Source organism: Rhinoderma darwinii, chromosome 2 (genome assembly GCF_050947455.1).
Source record: "Rhinoderma darwinii isolate aRhiDar2 chromosome 2, aRhiDar2.hap1, whole genome shotgun sequence".
In the NCBI taxonomy this organism is placed as follows: domain Eukaryota; kingdom Metazoa; phylum Chordata; class Amphibia; order Anura; family Rhinodermatidae; genus Rhinoderma; species Rhinoderma darwinii.
The window spans coordinates 341252094-341278292 of NC_134688.1; the positions used below are offsets into that span (position 1 = coordinate 341252094).

General features: G+C 41.1%; 1 protein-coding gene across 2 annotated transcripts in view; it reads right to left on the reverse strand.

Moving 5' to 3' along the window:
* The window catches only part of SRGAP2 (SLIT-ROBO Rho GTPase activating protein 2), a 130292-nt gene that overhangs the window by 44195 nt on the left and 59898 nt on the right, over nucleotides 1–26199 (reverse strand). For both annotated transcript variants that reach the window (XM_075853715.1, XM_075853714.1), the window contains exon 4: nucleotides 13820–13982. In XM_075853715.1, coding sequence (XP_075709830.1) covers nucleotides 13820–13982 — 163 coding nt within the window. The remainder of the gene's footprint in view (nucleotides 1–13819; nucleotides 13983–26199) is intronic.

Consider the following 26199-nt stretch of genomic DNA (forward strand, 5'->3'; position numbering starts at 1 on the left):
CAGTCCAAAATAAAAATGTAAGTCAGATATGACTAATAATCGGTTATGCTCAGTCTGCGGCTTCCAGTGTTGCGATTAGGATACATTTTAACAGATACAAGGCAGAAGGCGAAGTTTCCATTTCATGCAGGTGCCTATTGTAGGGATGTTCAGCTATAACTATGTGTATTATGTCATAGGTCATTATAGTATAGGTTACCCATTCACAATCTTCTTTGCACTATTTGATTTGCTTAGAGAGAGCAGATCGATTGGGAGTTAGGCCCCCTTCACATCACATTATTGCCCTACATTGTTAAGAAGTTAAACGTAGGCCGTGACAGATGACAGTGGCATCCGTCACCTTAGACTATAATTGTATCCGTTAAACAGATACGTCATGAACTGGGGTCATGTGAATTCATGACGTATCTGTTAAGTCAATACCATTATAGCCTGTGGATGACAGATGCCACTGTGAGGGCATCCCCCACAGCCCACGTTGAACGTATAATCTAGCAGATTTTCCAACGTATATGCATAGGCTATAATGGTATCTGTTTAACTTATAAGTAATTTAAAACACATCGATTAAAAAGCAAATTTACATACCAGTTCGATGCCTGCCTATGATGTATGCCTGTGACGTATGCTCCTATGTTAAAAACTTATACCACGCATCTTAACATTTTTGTTTAAGGGACTCCGTTGCATGGAATAACGTAGTCTAAGCAAAAAAAAAAAAAAAAAAGTACCAGCCTGACAGAGGCCCAAACCACGCTTTCCCCGACGCACGTGCTAAACATACGGAAAGAACCTGATGTGAAGGGGGGCTAATTCTTGGACCAAACTTTAGCTTTTCCTCTTTGTCAAACCTTATTTTGTGCTGTGCCCCATTGGCTCCGATCTGCATTTTTAGGGTTCGTCATGTAGGAGTTATATACTATAATCCCCTGTACACGGCTCGCCAAAGAGAACAATAAAATGTAGAACGGGGCCAAAAGGGCACAGCTTGTTTCTAGGATATGTCAGAAGTTATTTAAAATGACAGGTACACTTTAACCCTATAGCTCTGTGAAGGCATGCAGGGGATTTAGAGCTCTGTATCAGAAAAGCTCCGTCCCCTATAAAGTTACATTGTGAGATCAGCACAGAATTTTGGGTTTATAATGTCATGTTATTTAATCTTAATATGTACATAAGCATGAATAAAAGCATAGAAGTTAGCCAAAAACAATAAAGAAGATCATATAACCCTATAAAACCATATGTGATAAAGCTCCACGCCGTAGGGAGCATTAAAATAAAATGCTTTTAGAACTAGAAAATTACCTGTACGACATGTAAATATCCCGAAATGTAACATATTGCCCATAAACCAAATACTATGACATGAGGCACACAGCATAGAACATGAACCCTCCTGGTACTACCGATTGTCCAAAAGTGGTCACTGAGGAGAGGGCAGCACCACATTTACTCATTGGCATTCCTGATCTTCTACTGGCACCTTGAGGGACAGTTTATTGGGTAAAATTGCCCGCTCGAGTTTAGAATTATTAGGGCAGTATACAGATGAACGAATTTAAAAGGGTCTGTCCTGGTTTTAGAAAAGAATAGTTTCTGCAATCTATGAATAATTATAACGCATATAATTACGTCCAGAATTTCCCGTTTCATTGCACTGGTTAGTCTGTATAAGGCCTACTGTACAAGATACTGGTGATTTTTCATATGTCCGCAAAAAAATATATCTTAAAAAAAAGGAAGGCTTGGCCCCAACCCTGTGAGTAGGTCACGACTTGCAAATACGGACAGTAAAATAACATGCCTCGAGTTTTTGCAGGTCAATTTTGCACCTCCCACACGAATCTGTAAATATCAGTCATACAAATGAATGGGTCCGTGTGTTATCCGCAAAATTCTCTAACATTTGAATGGACAGGACACGCATGTTGAAAACAAACAACGAGCTTCATCAAACAGAATTAATAGGAACATCCCCGCAACACTTTCCCAATCCAAAAAGTAGGTGGTATCTTGGCACAGAGTCTATAAGCAACATTTTAGAAAATGGAAGCAGAAGACAAGGGGCACTGGCAACAGGAGGAAGTGACAGACGGGAACAGAAGGGAAGACTCTGGAGGTGATGTAGAATTGGTAAGAGAACATGAGGAGAAGATACCCTGAAGAGCTCTGACACCAGATGGGCAGAGGACAGGCTACTGCACACACAGAATGAGCCGGATTCCTGCCCGTTCTCCAGACCATGCTGAAATCATATATATGCTATATATGTATTTATACGGAGTACTGGCAAACACTGTATTGTAGCACCCTGTATGTTATGTCACAGAGGGTAGAAACAGGAACAGTTTAGTTCTTTAACCCATTAAATACTGTACTCCACAGCGCAAGGCACAAACTTGTTGTACTTCTATGTAGGCAGACAAAAGGGGAACACAGAAGTCAGACAGACAGACAGACAGACAGACAGACAGACAGACAGACAGACAGACAGACAGACATTCTCTTTATTCCAGACCCTGCAACTGGCATTATTAATTCATGTAGTTATTTTTTCTAAAGGCTTCTAACACAGGAGGAGGCATTTTCTGCCATATTAATTGTTAATACCTTCATCCCGCTGCCCTTTCCCTATGGGACTTTTCATGTAGCCAGGCTACAAAGTCAGGAAGGAGACCACACGCTGAGCTGTCTCTTTAACTTGACTGTCCCTCTGGGAGACACCCAAGAGGGAGAGGCAGACCGGAGGTTAGAGATGCAATCTCATATATAGTAGTTGGCTACAAATCAACCTTTGTAAACCAGCAAACAATCCGACTGGCTCCACTATACAAATGCAACCCAACCAATTACAAAACGCTGAAATGCTTCCATTATTTGGAAACGACAGAACATTTATTTTAATCTTGGCAGAGAATAGTACGGCTTGATTCCTGTACTTTGCTTATCCCGTGATTATTCGGATGAGCCAATACTTGTAGTAGTACAAGTTGTAAACATTTTCGCATCCATCATCATTATTGATTGATTATACCCACGTTTTTACAAATGATATTGTACACACTCAATATTAGATATTATTATTACACATATATCTGTTCTGTATTATTGGGTAATAGAGGACTTTGTATTCTACAGCTGGTCACTGTGGGGATTTCCTTTCTGACTTTTTTTTTAGCAATTTGGTGTTTTAAATTGGAAAGTGGTTTTCTATAAAGTCACAGATAGATATGACATCGGTCTGTGATTTCACACCACTAGAATAAATAGAAAGCTTTGGCACTATTTAGAGATTTTGATTACTATGAGCGATGCCAAAGGGGTTTAAAGAGCATCTGTCACCTGACAGAGGCGTTTACTTAAGAACATCTATATGATGCCCTGCTAATTCGGAGAAAGTGGGTGCATCTGCACCAATTAAATGGCCCACAACCGTCATACAAATGAGGGCCGGTAATCCCTATGGGTGCTTCAAAATGGCTGAAGGGGTGTGAGGAATTATTCCAAACTTCTCATACTGTTAAAAAAATGTAAAGGGGTCTGAGCATGCAGCATCACAGTGGGTCTTCTTGGGAAGCCATGAGATGGCTTATATGCCCGCTTTTGCACATGAAGCCGGAAATCTATCAACCTCCTTGTTCGGAATGTCAATGGGATGTTTAGTGGGTACAAGGACATCCAGTATGGGACCCTTAGAAATCCATACCATACCTCTATGTGCCCCTGATCTTACACAAAGAGGTTCTTCTCAGATTCCATGGGGGAAAAAAAATGTGGTATGCTACAATGCCTGTAAAGTACCACATGGAAGCACACCCATTGCAGAGCTGTAGTGCGTTCCATGCATGCAGAATAGCTGCGTGCGTCAGGTATAAATTGAGGAAGGTTTAAGATTTCTTACAATAAAAAAAATGTTTAACTTATTGTTTGCCACAAACAAATTATCATGGCAGTTAAGAGGATTAACCAGTAAAAGGTGGCAGCGTATAAAACTTGGAATGAATTAGAGAATGCTTCATTCTCAGATTACAGATCACATTAGTGTTAGTGACTCTCGGTTGCAGGTCCCGTCACTTTTCAGTGCTGCATGTAACGCTATTCTTGCCCTCAAAGCATGGGAAGCTCTGACAGAAACCAGACTGACCCCAAGTTGTCCATGGCGTTCGTGGGAAACCATTTGGATCCGTTGTAAGAGGAATCCATAACATCGTCGCGGTTTCCATTGTAAACAGTGGCACCAGTGTGAACAGAGTCTGAGGCTGGATTCACACGAAGTCATTACGTTCGTAATTGACGGACGTATTTCGGCCGCAAGTCCCGGACCGAACACAGTGCAGGGAGCCGGGCTCCTAGCATCATACTTATGTACGACGCTAGGAGTCCCTGCCTTGCTGCCGGACAACTGTCCCGTACTGAAAACATGATTACAGTACGGGACAGTTGTCCGGCAGCGAGGCAGGGACTCCTAGCGTCGTACATAAGTATGATGCTAGGAGCCAGGCTCCCTGCACTGTGTTCGGTCCGGGACTTGCGGCCGAAATACGTCTGTCAATTGCGGACGTAATGACCTCGTGTGAATCCAGCCTAACACAGCAACTTTAGCTATAAAACAAGATAGGCAAAGGATGTAGTGGTTTGTACATCAGTTTTAAGCACTCCTTTGACATGGGCCACAAAGATTCTCATCAAGACGTTATTATACGGTTACGTATAGGTATAAATAAGGTTTAGTGAGGTGAGCATTTCAAAGAAATCTTGGAAAAAAAAAAAAATAAGAAAAATAATCAAAACTAGATGTTGAAGTTCTTACTACTATCAACCTGGCGGCTGCCAACTCTTTGGGATATATGTCAGCTGAAGACCATCGAATAAAACGCAAGCAAGGTAAATGCAGATGTAAATGTGGCTGCAATTACTTAAGCATTTGACTTGAACAAACAAACTGCAATTGAGAGAATATGTGATACGAATATTAAATGTTCAATGTTTTATGTGAAACCAAACAGATGCAAAGAGCGATCAGAAAATAAAACCATAAACCAAAGTCTGTGCGACATTGTCAAGAAGACAAAACAAAATCCAGCAGTCACATATCATATCAGAAATGAAAATATCTTAGTATCAAAAACACCTTTGATTAAATTACACAAGGCTAAAATTAATGAGGATAGAATGGCATCTGGCACAGTCTGCCAAAAACTGGCACAAAAAAAGAACAGCCTGGTAATAGTTGGCACAAGAGATATGAGAGGGTGAAATAAATAAATAAAATAAAAAAAGAATTAAGAGGAGGGCAAAATAAATTAAATAGAAAAAGAACAAAATGGAAGGAGCGGAACTTAAAAAAAAAAAAAAAAAGAAGAAGAGGAAAGTAGAGTGAGTAAATTAATGAATGATGTGTATATATTCATATATAATATAGTCAATTTCAAGCATGCAAAAAAACAAAGTCATTTTGTATGGTCTCACAAAACAATAAAGGACTCCTGCCTAGGTTGTGAGCGTGCAGATTTTTGGTCAAAATATCAACTAATACCTCATGTTTATCAGGTTAATCATTTTTGCAGGATTCAGTCTGGCCTTGTGGTGTAGGGGGAGAATGCGGTGTCCGTACTTTGCGTGATACACTTAGAAGGTGCTGGGCAGCCCGCCTGATCTTCTATGGGCATGACCAAGTGGCTGCTAGCCAACATGGTGCACTTCTCTGGCACCTATATAAGCCTTATCTGTGTGCAATAATAATATTAGGCAGCAACCCCCTCCTGAGTGGTAGGTGTGTATGTGACTTTTTTGCACCCTGTTGACCTCCTCCTCCTCCATAAAACATTCTGGATTGTTTGCATCCTGCTGGGAACTCGTGTTTTAACCTGACTTTATAATTATGCGTGGCCTTTTTTCAGTGATCTGACACAACAACCTATTGACTGGCATTTGAATTTCAAAACACGGACATTTATAAGCCACGCTCCCATCACAACTGGGAACGCTCCAAAAACTACCAAAAACACCCTTTTCATAAACCCAGCCCATTTTGCAAACTGGTTTGCAGGACCGTTCCGTAAACAAATAGACTTTTAGCGTGTATTTAACATGTCACTTAAAGAGGCTCTGTCACCAGATTTTCAAACCCCTATCTCGTATTGCAGCAGATCGGCGCTGCAATGTAGATTACAGTAACGTTTTTTTTTTCAAAAACGAGCATTTTTGGCCAAGTTATGACCATTTTTACATTTATGCAAATGAGCCTTTCTTAAGTACAACTGGGCGTGTTTAAAGTTAAGTACAAGTGGGCGTGTATTGTGTGTGTACATCTGGGCGTTTTTACTTGTTTTACTAGCTGGGCGTTGTGAATAGAAGTGTATGATGCTGACGAATCAGTATCATCCACTTCTCTTCGTTAACACCCAGCTTCTGGCAGTGCAGAGACACAGTGTGTTCTCCAGAGATCATGCTGTGACGTCACTTCCTGCCCCAGGTCCTGCATCGTGTCGGACGAGCGAGGACACATCAGCACCAGGCGACAGAGGCTACATCGACTTACCTGCAAACGCCGATGCTGCTGCAGAATCAACTGTAGCCTCTGTCGCCTGATGCCGATGTGTCCTCGCTCGTCCGACACGATGCAGGACCTGGGGCCGGAAGTGACGTCACAGCGTGATCTCTCGAGAACACGCTGTGTGTCTGTGCACTGCCAGAAACTGGGTGTTGACGAAGAGAAGTGGATGATGCTGATTCGTCAGCATCATACACTTCTATTCACAACGCCCAGCTAGTAAAACAAGTAAAAACGCCCAGATGTACACACACAATACACGCCCACTTGTACTTAAGAAAGGCTCATTTGCATAAATATAAAAATGGTCATAACTTGGCCAAAAATGCTAGTTTTTGAAGAAAAAAAAAACGTTACTGTAATCTACATTGCAGCGCCGATCTGCTGCAATACGATATAGGGGTTTGAAAATCTGGTGACAGAGCCTCTTTAACCCCTTAAGGACGCAGCCTAGTTTGGGCCTTAAGGCTCAGAGCCCATTTTTCAAATCTGACATATTTCACTTTATGTGGAAATAACGTCGGAATGCTTAAACCTATCCAAGCGATTCTGAGATTGTTTTCTCGTGACACTTTGGGCTTCATGTTCGTGGTAAAATTTGGTCGATATATTCAGTCTTTATTTGTGAAAAATTGCAAAATTTAGAGAAAATTTACAAAAAATAGCATTTTTCAGAATTTAAATGCATCTGCTTGAAAAACAGACGGTTATACCACCCAAAATAGTTACTAGTTCACATTTCCCATATGTCTACTTAAGATTGGCATCGTTTTTTGAACATTATTTTATTTTTCTTGGACGTTGCAAGGCTTAGAACATAAACAGCAATTTCTCATATTCTTAAGAAAATTTCAAAAGCCTTTTTTTGAAGGTACCGGTTCAGTTCTGAAGTGGATTTGAGGGGCCTATGTATTAGAAACCCCCATAAAACACCCCATTTTAAAAACTAGACCCCTCAAAGTATTCAAAACAGCATATAGAAAGTTTTTTAACCCTTCAGGCATTTCACAGGAATTAAAGCAAAGTGGAAATGAAATTTGCAAATTTCATTTTTTCTGCTGAATTTCAAATTTATTAATTTTTTTTCTGTAACACAGAAGGTTTTACCAGAGAAATACTACTAAATATGTATTGTCCAAATTCTGCAGTTTTTATAAATGTCCCACATGTGGCCCTACTGCGCTCGTGGACTAAAACACAAGCCCTAGAAGCAAAGAAGCACCTAGTGCATTTTAAGGCCTCTTTTTTATTAGAATATATTTTAGGCAGCATGCCAGGTTTGAAGAGGTGTTGAGGTATCAAAACAATGGAAACCCACCAGAAGTGACCCCATTTTGGAAATTACACCCCTCAAGGAATTCATTTATGGTTTTTGTTATCATTTTGACCGCACAGTTTTTTCACAGCACCTATTTGAATTGGGCTGTGAAATGAAAAAAAAAGATATTTTTTCCAATAAGATGTAATTTTTGATCAAAATTTCTTATTTTCACAGGGAACAACATACCCCATTTTGTTGCCCAATTTGTCCTTAGTGCGGCAATACCCCATTTGTGGTGATAAACTGCCGTTTGGGCCCATGGGAGGGCTCAGAAGGAAAGGAGCGCTATGTGTTTGTTGGAGTCCAGATTTTGCTGGATTGGTTTTCGGGTGCCATGTCGCATTTACAGAGCCCCAGAGGTATCAAAGCAATGGAAACCCACCAGAAGTGACCCCATTTTGGAAACTACACCCCTCAAGGAATTCATTTATGGTTTTTATTATCATTTTGACCGCACAGTTTTTTCACAGCACCTATTTGAATTGGGCTGTGAAATGAAAAAAAAGATATTTTTTCCAATAAGATGTAATTTTTGATCAAAATTTCTTATTTTCACAGGGAACAACATACCCCATTTTGTTGCCCAATTTGTCCTTAGTGCGGCAATACCCCATTTGTGGTGATAAACTGCCGTTTGGGCCCATGGGAGGGCTCAGAAGGAAAGGACCACCATTTGGCCTACTGGAGCTTTTCTGGTGCTAAGTCATGTATGCAGAAGCCCCTGAGGTACCAGTAGAGTTGAAACCCCCGAGAAGTGACCCCATTTTAAAAACTACACCTCTTAAGACATTCATCTAGAGGTGTAGTGAGCATTTTGACCCCACAGGTACTGTGTAAAAGATAATGCGCAGCAGATGGTGCAGAGTGAGATTTGCAATTTTATATATATATATATATATGGCATGTCAGTGTCCGATATAGTGTGCCCAGCATGCGCCACCGGAGATATACACCCCTTAAATTGTAATGTGGGTTCTCCTGGGTACGGCAATACCCTACATGTGGCTGTTATCAGCTGCCTGGGCACACAGCAGGGCTCAGAAGGGAAAGATGAGGGGGGTAAGCTGTGCGGAGTGCATCACGGTAAATTAAAAATCAAGGGATGTATGATACATTTTAAAACAATCTTTTATACAGAGCCCTGGTTTTTCGGGACACGTGTCACATTGGTATATTGTGTTCTTCCTTATCCCCCTCTTATAGCAGACTCTGCACCTCTTTTGACTCTTTCCCTTTCCACCGGTTTGGGGAACTTCTCTTGGAAAGTGTTGCCCTGGTACGATGCGTGTGGCCTCGCTTCCAGAAGTACTGGGTGCCCCCCCTTCCTGGTCCCTAAAGATTAGATCTTGAAATTCCAGGAAAGTTCCCCTCTGGCCTGCACATCGACGTAGCACGTACGCATTGTACAAAGCCATCTGTATGATGTGCCCGGCCAGCTTCTTATACCACACCGCATGGCGCTGTAGGGCTTCAGGGCTTGATCTTACAAGTCCATCCCTCCAATGTACCTATTGTAGTCCAGGATGCAGTCTGGTTTGGGGGTGGCCTTTCCTTCATATATCCTAAACCTGTAGGTATACCCTGATGCACTCTCGCACAGCTTATACATCTTCACGCCATACCTTGCCCTCTTACCCGGCAGGTACTGGCGGAATTGAACCCTCGCTTTAAAATGTACCAGGGACTCATCAATAGAAATACACTTCTCGGGGGTGTATGCTTGGGAAAACCGGGCACTGAAACGGTCTAATAGGGGTCTCCGTTTATACAAACGGTCAAAATGGGGTCATCTCGGGGTGGGCACGACTCATTATCAGTATAATGTGAGAAGCGAAGTATTGCCTCATTTATTTATTTTTTTAGGTTCCAGTTCAGTTCTGAAGTTGCTTTGAGGGGCCCATATATTAGAAACCCCTATCAAACACCCCATTTTAGAAACTAGACCCCTCAAAGTATTCACAACAGCATGTAGAAAGTTTATGAACCCTTTAGGTGTTTCACAGAAATTTAGAGCAAAGTAGAGGTGACATTTACTTTTTTTTTTTTGTCAGAAAATCCTCTTTATACCATTTTTTTTATAACACAAAAGGATTTATCAGAGAAACGCAACTTAATACTTATTGCCCAGATTCTGCAGTTTAGAGAAATATCCCACACGTGGCCCTCGGGCCGGTAATGGACTGAAGCACCGGCCTCCGAAGCAAAGGAGCACCTAGTGGATTTTGAGCCCTCTTTTTTATTAGGCACCATGTCCGGTTTGAAGAGGTCTTGTGGTGCCAAAACAGTGGAAAACCCCCAAAAGTGACCCCAATTTGGAAACTAGAGACCTTGAGGAATCCATTGCAGTTTTCATGTCATGCATGCGACTTTTTGATCAGTCTTTATTCTATTTTTAGGTGGCGCGGTGACTAAAAAACCGCAATTCTACTATTGTTTTTTTGTTCTATTTTTTTCACAGCGTTCACCGTGTGCTATAAATGACACATTCACTTCATTCTGCGGGGCGATACGATTACGGCGATACCAGATGTTTATAGTTTTTTTTATGTCTTATGGCGTTTGCACAATAAAATACGTTTTGTAAACAATCATTCACTTTTTGTGTTCCCTTATTCTAAGAGCCATAACGTTTTTATTTTTCCTTCAAAAAAGCCGTGCGAGGACTTATTTTTTGCGTAACGAACTGTAGTTTCGATCAGTACCATTTTTCGGTACATGCGACTTTTTGATCTCTTTTTATTCCATTTTTTGGGAGGTGAAGTGACCAAACAATTGTGATTGTGGTGCGGTTTATTATTTATTTTTTTTACGGCGTTCACCGCGCGGGATAAATAACGAAATAATTTTGTAGTTCAGGCCGTTACGGACGCGGCGATACCAATTATGTATAGTTTATTTGTTTATTTATTTATTTTAATAATAAAGACTGACAAGGGAAAAAGGGGGATTTTTACTTTTATTACTTTTAAAACTTTTATTTTCTTATTTTTACACAACTTTTTTTAACTTTTTTTTAACTTTTTTACTTTGTCCCATTAGGGGACTTGAGGGCAGGAGGTCCTGATCGCTATTCTAATACACTGCACTACATGCGTAGTGCAGTGTATTAGAACTGTCAGCTACTCACTGACAGCAAGCATAGTGGGTCCTGACTCTGTCAGGACCCACTAGGCTTCCGTCTATGACATAGCCGGACGCCATTTTTTGGTGTCCGGTTGCCATAGTCACCATCGCCGGCCGCTATCGTGTAGCAGGCCGGCGATGGCGGATTAACCCCTAAGAAGCCGCGATCGCTATTGAACGCGGCTTCTGAGGGGTTAAATCTGCGGGGACCACCGCGATCGGTCCCGGCACATTGAGCAGTGATAGTCTGCTGTCGGAAACAGCAGCTATCACAGCTCATGCACGCGCCCCGCGCGAACGGCGCCGTGTTTACTCCATGACATACTATTATGTCATGGAGCGCGAACGATGCACTTACCATGACATAATAGTATGTCCTGGAGCGTTAAGGGGTTAAAGAGGCTCTGTCACCACATTATAATTGCCCTATCTCTTACATAATGAGATCGGCGCTGTAATGTAGGTAAGGGCCTGTTCACATCAGCATAGGCTTTCCGTTCCGGGGTTCCGTCGGAGGTTTCCGTCGGGTGAACCCCGCAATGGAAAGTCAAACTGAAACCACAGCTTCCGTTTCAGTCACTATTGATATCAATCGTGACGGAAACATTGCTAATGGTTTCGGTTTGTCACCGTTCCGGCAGGTTTCCGTTTTTCCGACGGAATCAATAGCGAATTCGACTCCGCTATGGATTTAGTCATTCAGACGGAAACCTGCCGGAATGGTGAAGAACGGAAGCCATTAGCAATGTTTCCGTCACCATTGATATCAATGGTGACGGAAACGGAAGCTGTGGTTTCAGTTTGACTTTCCGTTGCGGGGTTCACCCGGCGGAAACCTTAGACGGAACCCCGGAACGGAAAGCCAACGCTGATGTGAACAGGCCCTAACAGCAGTGTTTTTTTATTTAGAAAAACTATCTAATTTTCACCAAGTTATGCTAATGACTTTCTTAATGCCTAACTGGACGTGTTTTACCTTTTGACCAAGTGGGCGTTGTGGAGAGAAAAGTGTATGATGCTGACCAATCAGCGTCATACACTTCTCTCCATTCATTTACTCTGCACATAGTGATCCTGCGTTGTTCACTATGTGCAGTCACATACTCACACATTAACGTTACTGAAGCGTCTTGACAGTAAATAGACATTGCGTCCAACCAGGACGGGACGTCTATTCACAATCCCAACACCTTCGCTAACGTTTGTGTGGGGCTTACAGCACAGCAAGTGTAATCTCGCGAGATCACGCTGTAAGTGACAGTACAACGTGATCTGATTGTGCTGTGCTGTAAGTCACACACAAACTTTACCGAAGTGTCGGGATACTGAATAGACATCCCGTCATGGTTGGACGCGATGTCTATTTACGGTCAAGACACTTCAGCAACGTTAATGTGTGTGTATGTGACTGCACATAGTGAACAATGCAGGATCACTACGTGCAGAGTAAATTAATGGAGAGAAGTATATGATGCTGATTGGTCAGCGTCATACACTTCTCTCCACAACGCCCACTTGGTCAAAAGTAAAAACACGCCCAATTGGGCATTAAGAAAGTCATTAGCATAAAGCTAAAATCGCTCATAACTTGGTGAAAATAGATAGTTTTTCTAAATAAAAAACAGTGCTGTTACCTACATTACAGCGCCGATCTCATTATGTAAGAGATAGGGCACTTATAATGTGGTGACAGAGCCTCTTTAACGGTCAACATGATGTATTTGTGCAATGTTTGGGTTGATGGTGAATAAAGAATCTTTAGTAGACATTATAAAGTACTCTAACACCATCTCGGTCACAGGAAAGAGGATACTTTAGAAAGTGAATTTTCACTGAATCAGTCAAATGGACACAAGGTTTTAAAACAACTTGTGCTAATCTAATAGTATGCCTGATGATCAACTTTGTAATTTTTTTACTGTTAAAGCATAGTTGCTTTGTCCATGCAAATTCTGCGTGAAGTTACTGCCGCTAGGCATCTCCCTTCTGCTGTCCACCCCCTGTTGTCGCAAAAGGGAAAGAACGACGTGCTGCAGCTGGTAAGTGTTACATTTCACCACAGTGCTGGATTATCAGCTACACTGCTCATTACTGCAGTAGAATATCCTCCATGCTGCTGCAGCTTCTTTGTGTATATATATATAATATATATATATGTGATAGATTGAGATAGGACAGCAGGATTCTCCTCTTCTCTGCGTGCAGTGTATAGAAGACATAATAGACATTAAGCTCCACTTACTAGTTCAGAGAAAACTGAGGAAGAGAAAAAGAAAAAAAGAGGAGAGAAAGAGAGAGTCTCTGCAGGAGGGGAAAACTGCTAATAAATGTCATACACAAGTCCGATAATGGCCAGAAAAAAAGCGTTTTTCCTCATGTACACACATATGACAGATTATTCTTAAAAGTTACCTGGAAAGTCAGGTACGCTTTAAATATACTACAGGGGTTTTTCCAGGACTTTGTGGCACCCCACTGATCAGCTGACTAAAGGGGCTGCATACTCTTTGTTGACCAGGCACAACACTGTACATTTGGTACAGAGCTGTGTCTGGTAAACCATACAGGGGATGTGGCGCTGACCAAAACGGCACGGCTCATTCACTCAGTTCATTGGCGGGCGTGCCAAGACGCCCATTGGTCTGATATTGACCTTCTATCACAAGGATAGGCCATTAATATCAAAGTATCGGAAAACCACTTTAAATTATTCAAGAGAAGAAATGTAACCAAGAAAGGAAGTGCAACCAAGAGGACCACACGTTCACATTGTCACGTTTTCTCTTTTGCAGGAAAATTAAAGACAATATTCTCACCTTCTTAAAGAGCCGCCCAGAATCCTCATTGACTTGGCCAAATCGAGGGATGATGTTATTCAAGTAGATATCACTTAATGTAGCGTGATTGCGGCTCTCTCGTTTCACCTGCGTTAGAAGCAGGTTCCAACAGGTCACTGGAGATAAGACATTCTGATCTTTCCTGCATTTAATAAAAAAAGTAGAGAAAGAAAAAATCATACATAATTAAAGTAGAACATTCCTCCTCAGATGAGAGCAATTGATAAAACAGATCTAAGATTAGTCAGATAAGCCTGATCGTAAATGAGAAAAAGTCTCTTCTCAGCCTCGAATGAGTAGATTGGTGACCTGCAAAAGTCAACGTGACCTGTTACTATGGTCAGTATTTTATACATACATGCTCATGGCTTTTCAATTTCTAAATTCTTGAAAATGGATCCAAGCTATGTCCTGAGCTACACTGGTGATTTTGTTTGTTCTGCAATTGTGTTTTTTATAGTGATTTTTTTGTGCGATGATTGAGATTGCTAGGCGATTTTTTTTTTTTAAAACCGCCTCCATTAAATGTGTTGATAAAAAGCTTGCGAGGATTTACTACTTAATGTGAATAATTGCTTCCCACAGGCAAAAAAAAAAAAGAAAAAAAGAAGAAAAAGAATGCCACACAGCACTACTTTTAGGACTATTCATTTGGGACTACTGCTAGTACTTAATTATCAAATGCTACTCAAAGAGTAGCGGTTTACCAGAAATTGCCAATTTTGTGGTGCGGTTCTCGGTTGCAAGGCAAATACATGTGAAGCACATAGTTTCATAGTGCTTCACCTGTACAGGCCATGCTGCCAAAAACTGAGGCAATTTGCGCAAACTGAGCAAGTTCTCTGCCTCTCAGCATTTACCGCAGCTTGGTGTTCAGGCTCCCTTCGCTATCAAGCACTTTATCAAACGATAGTCAATTGCGAAGGTAGCACCAATAAACTTAGAGAGCCATTCCAGCAAATTTTTTTTTATTGCGGCTCCCTTTTGTACAGTACACCTGGTAAAATGTTGGGCAGGCCATCCTCTTACCGTGTGCTCTATTGCAGAAATAACGTGGTCGCAATTTGGTCACATGACCGAACTGTGACCGGCCAATTCCCACAGTGTCTGCTGTGTGGACCGGAAGTCTCTTTCACTATGAATTCCTAGGAGACGCTCAATGTGAGTCTAATAGGTTTGCAACAAAGCGCCCAGTAAGAGGATGGCCTGCCCAACCTTTTACCAGGTGTACTGTACAAATGGGGGCTGCAATAATAAAAAATAAAAAATTCTAAATAAGGCGGCCACAGTAATAATACACCAGGTATGGTGACCAATATACACAAATATATATTCTACTACTCTTGAGAAACTATGATAAGAAAGATAGCAGTTTGATGCAAATTCGTACAACGTAGTCTAGTAAAAACTCATGGCAACAGGGAAAATAGTATAAACTCATGGCCACAATCCCCGTAATAGTCTTTTGTGTAATTGCAAATAAAATCACCATGATAAGGTTCACCGTCGCGGAGCTCTTATCTGGAAAGGGTTAAACCCACCTCTGGCAGCGAAGGCCAAAGTTCACACTGAGAACTTTAGAGGGGAGGAGGGATTAAATGGATTTGTGTTATTTTTGGGCTATGATATTCGCCAACCCCCGCATGAAGTCAAGAGTGATTTAAACTGCTTGGGATTTATTCTGATGTTTGAGAATAGATTTAAGGTCATTTGTAGGATGCAGATTAGAAAGGTCTATCAATGAGTATGGATAAACACACATGATCAGAAATTGCTCTAATACTAGATAAATGCAGTGCAAATCATAATAATATGAAGCATCCGTCTATCTTGGCCACAACCTTTCGGGGTCCTTACAGAACGTTACACTTATAGACTCTTTGTCAAGAAGCAGTGACATCATGTGAGAACTGGATCTATGCAGCACCCCCATCCCCCATGTCACTGAATACATTTTAATGTCTAGCACATTTGATAGCTCTTTTGTCTTACTGTAGTTCTTAGTTATTAGCAGATTTCCCATTAAACTAGGGACTCCAATGCAGTAAATATATACATATGGTTTAAATCCTTCCCCCGGTATGCATTCTGGGCCCTAATGACCAAGCAATTGTTTCGTTTTTCCATCATCACATTCAAAGAGATATAACTTTTTTTATCTTCACGTGGACATGGCTGTATGAGGACTTATTTTTTGCGGGATGAGTTGTATTTTTCAAATGGCACCGTTTTGGGGTATGTAGAATATTTTTATTCATTTTTTTTGGGGGGGGGGGGATATAAAAACAAACAAACCACAATTTAGTCATTGTTCTATGCACTTTACATTTGCGCCGTTTACTATGCAACATAAATAACATGCTACCTTTATTCTATGGGTCGGTACGATTACGGCGATACCACATATGTATATTTTTTTTTTAGGTTGTACTACTTTTGCAGAATAAAAACACTTTTGAACTAAAATAATTTTATTTTGTATCACTGCTTTCCAAGAGCCATAACTTTTTTATTTTTCCGTCAATGTCGCCATATGAGGGCTTGTTATTTTGCTTCATTGCTACCATTTTGGGGTACATGGGACTTATTGATTAACCTTTTATTATTTTTGGGGGGGGGGATGGGAAAAAATACCAATATTGCCATTGGTATTTGCAGGTTTTTTTTGTTACGGCGTTCACCTTGCGGTTTAAATAACATGCAAACTTTATTTTTTGGGTCATTACGATCGCGGGGATACCATATATGTGTAGTTTTTATTTGAATTTTTACACTTTTACTAAGTAAACCATTTTATTATGGCAAACATTTTAATTTTTTTTATGTGTATGATTTTATTAACTTTTATTTCACATTATTTTCTCTAGGAGACTTCACTATGCGATTTTAGATCGCAGATATAATGCATTATTTCAGTGTAAAACTGAAAAGGTATCTATTAGGACATGCCTCTGGCACGTCCTCATAGGTATATAGCCAGGGCAGACCTGGGGCCTTTGCTAGGCCCCCGGCTGCCGTGGAACCCCATCGGATACCCGCAATTGCATTTGCGGGCCGCCGATGGGTGAGAGAGGGAGCTCACTCCCTCTGTAAACAACTCAAATGCAGCGGTCGCTAATGACCGCAGCATTTCAGGGGTTAAACGGCCACGATCTAAGCAAACTTCGATTGCTACCATTGGAGCAGGAGCCCGGCTGTCAGTAGACAGCTGAGCCCCGGGTCCAGCCTGCACGGGAGACCCCTACAGGACGTTGACTAGGCTGCCGTGAAAATCTGCTACATTGATCGGAACACTTAGGGTATGTGCACACACACTAATTACGTCCGTAATTGACGGACGTATTTCGGCCGCAAGTCCCGGACCGAACACAGTGCAGGGAGCCGGGCTCCTAGCATCATACTTATGTACGATGCTAGGAGTCCCTGCTACTCCGTGGAACTGCTGTCCCGTACTGAAAACATGATTACAGTACGGGACAGTTGTCCTGCAGAGAGGCAGGGACTCCTAGCATCGTACATAACTATGATGCTAGAAGCCCGGCTCCCTGCACTGTGTTCGGTCCGGGACTTGCGGCCGAAATACGTCCGTCAATTACGGACGTAATTAGTGTGTGTGCACATACCCTTACCGTTCAAGCTTAAAAAATGTTTTGGTCGTTCGTGTCAAACGCTCCAATGATAGTAATAACTTTACTATTGTCTGAGAAAAATAAATGTGGTGCAACGCAAATGCAAAATACTTCCCACAATATGAACACTAAACATGGAGAGATGAATGATAAAAGTAAACGGGAGATAAAACGTGCTCACACGGTTTGTCAATTTGCAGGATTTTCTGCACGTTCCTGAAACATACACTCTTGGAGAAATCTTGCAGAGAACATAGGTGTCATTTCCTGCAGATATCTTCCTTTTTTTTTTTTTTTCGGTCAGACAGATGGAGCGGAGCTTAGCTATGGGGCATGCCTTAACATTTTTGGTCTCCTAGAGCAGTGGAGGAGGTTCCTTCTGCAGGCAGTTGTCTTAAATTCAGACACAGACTTGGGAAAAAAAGGAGGAACGGCTGATTTCCTGTAACACATATAGATGATTTCTAAGTCTTGATAGCAATATGAGACAGAATAGAAACAAAGGAAAGGAGGATAATAAGAGTTGAATTGGTACAGGTGGCTTTATAAATATGGCGTTCAACTCAATGTCATATTTTATAACGTATTTACAGTTGCAAGAAAAAGTATTTGATTACTAATAAATATAGTCTGACTGTTTGCCTATAATTGGGACTTCGATAATAATCTATATAAACTAATAACACACAATTATAATGTTCATGTAAGTAAACCCTTGAATTTAATAACCTGTAGATTCCCCTTTAGTAGAAATCACCTTCACCAAATGTTTTCTGCAGCTGCAAATACAATTTGCACCACGATAAGGAGGAATCGTTCACTGCGCACATGTTTCAGCTCTTCAATATTTCTGGGACTTTGTGTGCACAGCCCTCTTCAGCTCATGCTACAGCTTCCCGATAGGGTTAAGGTCAGGACGCTGATTTAACGTTTCCAAAAAACAAATAGTCTTCTTTTTCAACCATTCTTTAGTTCATTTACTTGTGTGCTTTGGGTCATTGTCTTGTATCACCTAAGTCTCTGTAGCTTGAAGTCATGAACTGCTGCCCTTACATTCACCTGTAAAATGTTCTGATTCACCTTTGAATACATTGGTCCCTCAATGACCGCAAGGCGTCAAGGTACTTAGGCAGGAAAGCAGCCCCAACCATGATGCTCCCTCCACCATGACGCACAGTTAGGATGAGGTTTGGTGTGCCGTATTCTTTATTTCTCTAAACATAACCTTGTGCGTTTGTGGTAGAAGAATTGTGAAACATCCAGAAGGTCTCGAACAAACTAGTGCAGGGCCGCAATGTTATTTTTTTACATATAGCAGCAGCGGCCTTCGTGGTGTCCTTCCACGAACACCATTCTTGTTCAGTGTTTTTCTAATAGTGGACACATGAAATTTTGTAATGCCCACTCCTAGGGAGAGCAGCAACAGCCCTGAATTTTCTCCATTTGTAGACAATTTGTCTAATAGTGGATTAATGTACACCCAGATTTTTAGCAATGCTTTTGTAGCCTTTTCCTACTTCATGCATTTTTATAACACATCTTCTGTAGTCTTCTAAAAGTTGCTTGCCCCAAGGCATAGTTCACACTAACCAATCTTTCTTGGGAAGAACAGGGGTCAGTAACCAGGCTTTGTGTGTCTTTATTTATTGGACAAAGCATCTGTGAAATCAACACTTGCAAACCCATCTGATTAATTTAAACGCTTTTTGCCAATTAGCTCTTGGAGAAGTCAAAATATCAGAGTATCACTTACTTTTGCTCCCTGCATTGTGGATGTTTACTCAATGAGAGAGATTTATTAAGACTGACATTCCAGTCTTCGTATAAAAAGATAACTTGAGATAGATGCACCTAATTTAATAGGAGACGCACGTCTCAAATTAGGCGCATCTCTGGCTAGCTGTGCACCTGAAAGAGCATCGTAGTATAATTTTCACCAGTTTGACCTAAATTATAGTAAATTTGTCAGGCTGCGGTAGGTCTCACCCTCTTTTGCAAAGGTCCACCAACTTTGCGGAAAAGCGTCGTGGGCGGCTTAAATGCATCAAAAGTAGAAATTTTTGTGGAAATTGGGTTTAAAAGAAAGTGAATACATTTCACCCAATGTGCTGAATAAATGAGATTAACAATATGACAATTTGTGTGTTATTATTTTAGTTACATTGTGTTTGTCCATAATTGTGACTTCGATAACCATCAAACCACATTTTATTAGAAAGCAATTCAGAAATCCCGGGAATTCCAAAGGGTTCACTTAATTTTTCTTGCAGCTGTACGACAGTAAACTGGTGTAAATACATTGATAAATCTGCCCCATAGTATTAATATATGATGTTCATAGGATTTTACAGTATTCCACGTTTGACTGAGCGTTTAGTTATAGAAGCTCAAAAATTACTTGTAATTACTTGAAGCTGCACTTCTGTTTCTCCACTAATTCGGTCTGGAAAATACCATGTCAAGTTAAAGTCAGGAAATCTGCGTTTTATTCCTCAGAACTTGCTCGGGTTTTTACAAGTCACACATTCTTCCCCTTTTTTGGTTTCAAATACATCCAAGAAGTTCATTAAGAGCTTTTCACATTGGGTGACCAACATAAATCCAGATCTGCCTGTAGGAAAGGTCTAGGAGGCAGTTCTTGCCCTCGAGGCTGGTTGCTCATATTGTGGAGCCCCGCAGCCTATGTGCGGCCACGATAGAGCTAAAACCATCATGACATTTAGAGGAGTGTGGTTTTCAAACGGACTGCAGGTAGAAGCGAATTCATGGATAATGGCCACACGGTAAACAGACATTTAGCTACATAACAATGGCCAGTTACAATGGAAGTGCTCTTACCAAGAGTCAACTTGAAATTGGAGCCCATCTACATGATTTTGGCCAAATCGCGTCTGCAACGTGAAAAGCCAGCCTACAGGCATGTGTTTGTCCTTTGTTTAGTGTGCACGCCAGGACAGCAACAGACATAAAAAAAATTTTGTATGGACTAGTATAGTAGACTACCTTATTCCATACTACAGGAGCCCACAAAAAAAAAACAAACGTATACCACGTGATCTAAAAATTTTTTTCAACTTGGGAGCCTTATGGGTGACGTATGCCTCTGTATGGCATACGTCACAGGCATTTGTTAAACGTATACGTCATGGGCTTTTCACTAGCTTTTCATGACATGTATGTTAAACTGATACCATAATAGCCTATGGGTGATGGATGCCAGTGACAGAATCCTAACAGTGGCATTTGTCACCCATAGACTATTATGGAATCTGTTTAATGTATCAGAATTATTACATAATTAAAAAGGTAATGGGGAATACGTTAAACGGATCATATAATAGTATAAACAACCTATGCTTAATATACGTATACGTTGGGAGCTTTTCTCTGCATATGAAAATATAACATAACATTGGCCAAAAACGTGATGCGAATGAGGCCTAAGACCCAAGTTTATTCCTTGAAGAAAGGGCCATATCATTGACGCTCCGGTCTCACCTCATAAGATAGATGTCTGGTCTGGTGACAAAGGACTACCCCATTACTGATCATCTCCACCAATAGAGACATCTCGTTCACCCGGGGGTGTGGACACTTAGCAAATCCATCCTCCCCCAACCGTTCCCTCTTCAGTACATAAACAAAAAGCCAGCTTCACATTTGCCTACCTATCCATTTAAAGGAGAACTATGGGCAAAAGGAACAGTATTTTATGAGTAGTGCAGGGCCAGAGGCGGCGGTGGTACACGACACACAGACCCTCTCTCTGCTTTTCCTTGAATCTGTGTGTCATGCACCACCCCCTCAGGCACCTCACCATGTTAGAGTAGGTAGTAAACAAGAGCAAGTGCTTGCAACGGTGTGATGAAACATTATCATGAAAAATAGAGGTGCACTGTTCTGTTACACCGGGGTATTCTCCATCAGTAGCAGGCCTCAGGCTACAGGAGGCTGCATAAATCACTAGCTGTGCATGGTTTTCTAACATCATTTCCCCATATTACAGACAGCTACTAATTGCATTATTGATACACACGCCACGCACAACATATGGTCCAGTCCTTTTTCTATATACACTGGCCCTTCTAATATCAAAATTACCGTAAACAAATACGGCTGGATTAATATTTCGTGATTTTTTTTCCAAGGCTTCCAACATCTTCAGATCATTCCAATATTAGCAATGTGTATTTAGTCACACTCTTCTGATCGCTACGAATGTAACAATAGTTGCGTGTAAGTGGCGATCAGACAGCAAAGCCCATTATGTGAAACAGCAGGGAATTATTTTCCCCATCCTAGCAGAATATCTTTGCATGCAAATGCAGAGCTCAGAGTGATGTCGCTATTTGTTCGGATGCCAAGCTGGTTGGGGGCAGAGGTAAATCTGCTACATTGGTCGGAACACTTACCGTTCATGCTTCAGAAATGTTTTGGTCGTTCATGTCAAACGCTATAATGATAGCAATAACTTTACTATTGTCTGAGAAAAATAAACGTGGTGCAACGCAAATGCTAAATACTTCCCACAATATGAACGAATTTCCATGAGAAAATGTTTTTCATGTTGTGGGAAATATCTTCTTGTATGCCCCTATGCCAACAAGAATTCTGAATGGAATGCTCATCATATCGTGTCAGGTATAGATATATAAAGTTTGACTCATGCAGAGTTTTGCTTCATTTCACTACTCTGCAATTTAGGGACCTTACTGGAGACATCAATCTCACACATGAGAATACAAATCTGAAACACTCTGTGCGGCTGTTATCAGCCCAGAAGTCTATGAGACTAACAGAGTGTGCACATAGAGCCTCTATGAGCCAGCACAAAGAGCCACTCTGGCGGACACGGCCCATCCATACATTAAAGGCCATGCAGGTTTCCGTTTTTTTTACGGAATCAATTGCGCAATTGCTAAGGATTCCGTCGAAAAAACGGAAACCATTAGCAATGTTTCCGTCACCATTGATATCAATGGTGATGGAAACTGAAGCTGTGGTTTCCGTTTGACTTTCCGTTGAGGGGTTCACCCGACGGAAACCTCCGACGGAACCCCTCAACGGAAAGCAAACGCTGATGTGAACAGGCCCTTACTTGGATTTCTGCATGGATTACTAATAAACACAATTAAAGATAAAACACATCTAACTAAAACGAATAAAACACAAACCGTTCTACTGTTCATGTCTTATCGAGCACATTGTGTAAACATTCACAATGCAGGGAGAAAAAGTAAGTGATACTCTGTGTTTAATGACTTCTCCAAGAGCTAATTGGCAAAAGGGGTCTCAACTAAGGAGATAAGATTGGAAGTGTGGGATTCACAGGTGCTTTGTCCATTAACTAAAAAGACACACAAAGTCTGGTTACTGACAAATCTGTTCTTCCCAAGATAGTTTGGTTAGTGTCAACCATGCCTTGAGGCAAACAACGTTGAGAAGACCTCAGAAGATGTGTTAGGCTATGTCCACCCAGGGCGGATACGCTGCGTAAAAGCACCCAGCGTATCCGCCAGGCACGTCACAGGAAAATCTGGCCCAAAAAAACGCTGCTGTGATGTGCATGTCTGCTGTGGAGAACAGCAGGTAAAAAAAAAAAAAAAAGGAAGGTGATCATACTTACCCATAGCGACATGCCCCTCTGACGTAATGCAGCCCGGCCTCCTGGAATGACGTTATGGATGAAACGTCATCCTGGAGGCCGGGCTTGACGCAGAGGGTCATTTTTTTTTCCCATTTTTGAGTTGCGATTCTTGCGGCAGAATTGCAGCTCTGAGCGTTTTTCGCTCCATTTTTTGTCAGCGGTCCTTGCATTGGCTTCAATGGCCACGGGTTTACAATGGTTGGCTTGCTATTAGTAGTTAGATTTTTTTATGAAAAGTCTATAATTGTGACTTGGATAACAAGACCACATTTTGTTACTAATCAACGCAGAAATCCAGGTAATTCCAAAAGGGTCACTCACTATTTCTTGTAACTGCACATGTTTTGCCCTGCTATAAGTACTCCAAAACACATACACGGCTTTTATATGTAAACTTACCGCCCCAAAAAATCTCCAGAAACGCCCATTTAATGAAAACCCTTTCGTGGTCCAGTTTGTAGGACAGTTCTGCAAAAATTGGCATGTGTATGTATGTATATGTGTATGTATCTATGTATCGGGCGGAGTGTTATGGACGCACTAGCAGTTTCACATTTTAGCTACACTTTTAGAAATATGATGCTGATGTAGAGCACCTTAAGGCTACATGCACACGTTGCGTAATTTGATGCGGAAAATCTGCACCAAAACCGCAGGTGTATGCACGTAATTCCACAGCTAAAACGGCACCTAATGGTGCGTTTTTAGGCACAGTATTTACATTTTGATGTGGAAATTGGTGCGGTTTTATGCTGTGTTTTTCTTTAAAACTAGTCAGATATAATTTGCATCGGAAACACAGGATAAATGGACATGCTGCGGACTTAAAAATACACACCGCAGGTCAAATTTACGCGCAGAAACAATCTGCACTGTGTAGATAAGATTTCTTGAAATCCCATTTACTTTTCTGGTACTTTATTATGCTTCGGATTTGCTGCATGAAAATACGCGCATCAAATCCGCAACATATGCATTCAGCCTAAGGCAACATACACACGTTGCGTGATGCAGGAAATCTGCATCAAAACCGCAGATAAATGCAGGTAAAATCCGTACCGAATGGTGTAATTTTTTATTGGTTTTTAGGTGTTTTTTTTTACATTTTGATGTGGAAATAGGTTCAGACTTTATGCTGCGTATAATGGTGTGTTTTTGAATAAACTTGTCAGAAACAATTTGCAGGTGGAAACGCAAGACAAATTGACATGCTGCAGATTTTAAAATACGCACCGCAGGTCAGTATACTTGTGGAAAAATTCGGCAACATGTAGAGGAGATTACATTTGCTTTACGGATACTGTATTACGCTGTGGATTTGCCGCGGGAAAAATACGTGCAGCAAATCTGTATGTAATATGCCTAGCGTGCAACTGGCCTAAAAGCGAATAAATCCCAGGGGTAAAATCACACACGTTTCTAAAAACTTATATATTATGATGTGGGCCCTCTATTACAAGCCCTTAAATGTAAAGATATATTAAAGTTGTGTATATAGAATGGAAATACGATTTTTTTTTACATTCTCAAAACAGTGTACATTTGATGGCATGGGCACTTTGAGGGCGCTGCCAGATTTGTAAAGATCTTTTTTTCTGAGTAATTCCGGACACACTTTCCTTCACTTCATGACAAGATTGACCCACTTTTACAATGTTTTGTGAAAAACAGCCTGACCCTCTGGTTCTCGGAGCTACAACTGGAATTTCAGGAATTCCATCAACCCCTGCACAAAACATCTGCTGTTTACTAGAATCGTCAGGAAGTGACATATGCCAGATACCGCTACAGCAGAGTAAAATTCAGGCCCCTCCTGAAGTGCATGTGTTATATTAAACTTTGTGAAATCCCGTGTCCCTGGCTTTTCTAATAAAATAAATTTGCATTAGATGACACACGGTCAGTAAACACAGAGATCGGTTTACGCTAATAACCTAAGATAACTGGCCCAAAAATCTCATATAGAATAAAATTTCATATAGTAATAATATGACCCTAAAATAATCTTTTATATAGAGGCAATTTTTTCATTAAAACAACTTAAAGGGGTTTTCCCGAGATAAAGATAACTTTTGTGCTTTTTACCTCGGAATGTGATTACATTTGTAATGCACTTACTGTATTAAAATTGGCTCAGTTTGCCGATACTGCGACAGGGCACATGACTGGTGATGTCACACTCTTTGCCCGCTCTGTTTACCAGCCGTATACCCATCACGAGGTCAAACTGTTAAAAGTTTCTGCCTGGTATACGACACGTCACTAGTGACTTGCCACGTATAGGCTGTTATACAGCCAGGAACGCGCATGCGCGGTTCCTGCTGTTCTCTCGCTTGACAAGTGGACAAGCCAGGGAACAGCATGGACCGCCAATGCGGAAAACCCCTTTAAATATAATATTATGTAGGTTTACTCCAAAAAGGCACATAAAACAACTCTACTATGAGTAATCTATTGTAGGAGGGTGGGAATATAAAACATAATCTTGTAGTATATTAATATAAATGAAGGTGAAAAAGAGAGATTGTCCCCGCCTACCAGGGAATGTGACATCACCATACCTTTGCAGTGACATCACTTAGTTGATCAACCAGATAAATGTCCTACACTGAGATTGCTTAGAGTAGAAGCAGTGACCAACTTATTTTCCAGACTATCTGACATTGCTAGATTGTCCAGTCCGCACGTGTCTGCCTAGTATTGTACTATGTAACAATATGGAGTCCTTTACAGATTTCTATCCAATAGATCGGTTACAAACTGAATCCTCCGTTCAAAGAGTAGAGGATGTGCACATACATCCAAATGTAATACCGCCTGTGACCCCATTCAACGCCTACATTTTTGGATTCATGTAGTATATTGTGCTTACATCACTCATCATATACAGGACCTGAAGGAAACCTCTAAAGGTGCTTGGATACTCTGTACTGTGAAGTCAGTTTCTTATTTCTCTACCGGAAATTGCTAGTACATCGCTTGTTTATTTCTCTGTGGCAAATCTGCAATTGTGCTCTTGATCACGGAAATTAGCATTCTATTCCGGATACAAGATTACGGGTTAGCGATAGAGTAGAATTAAA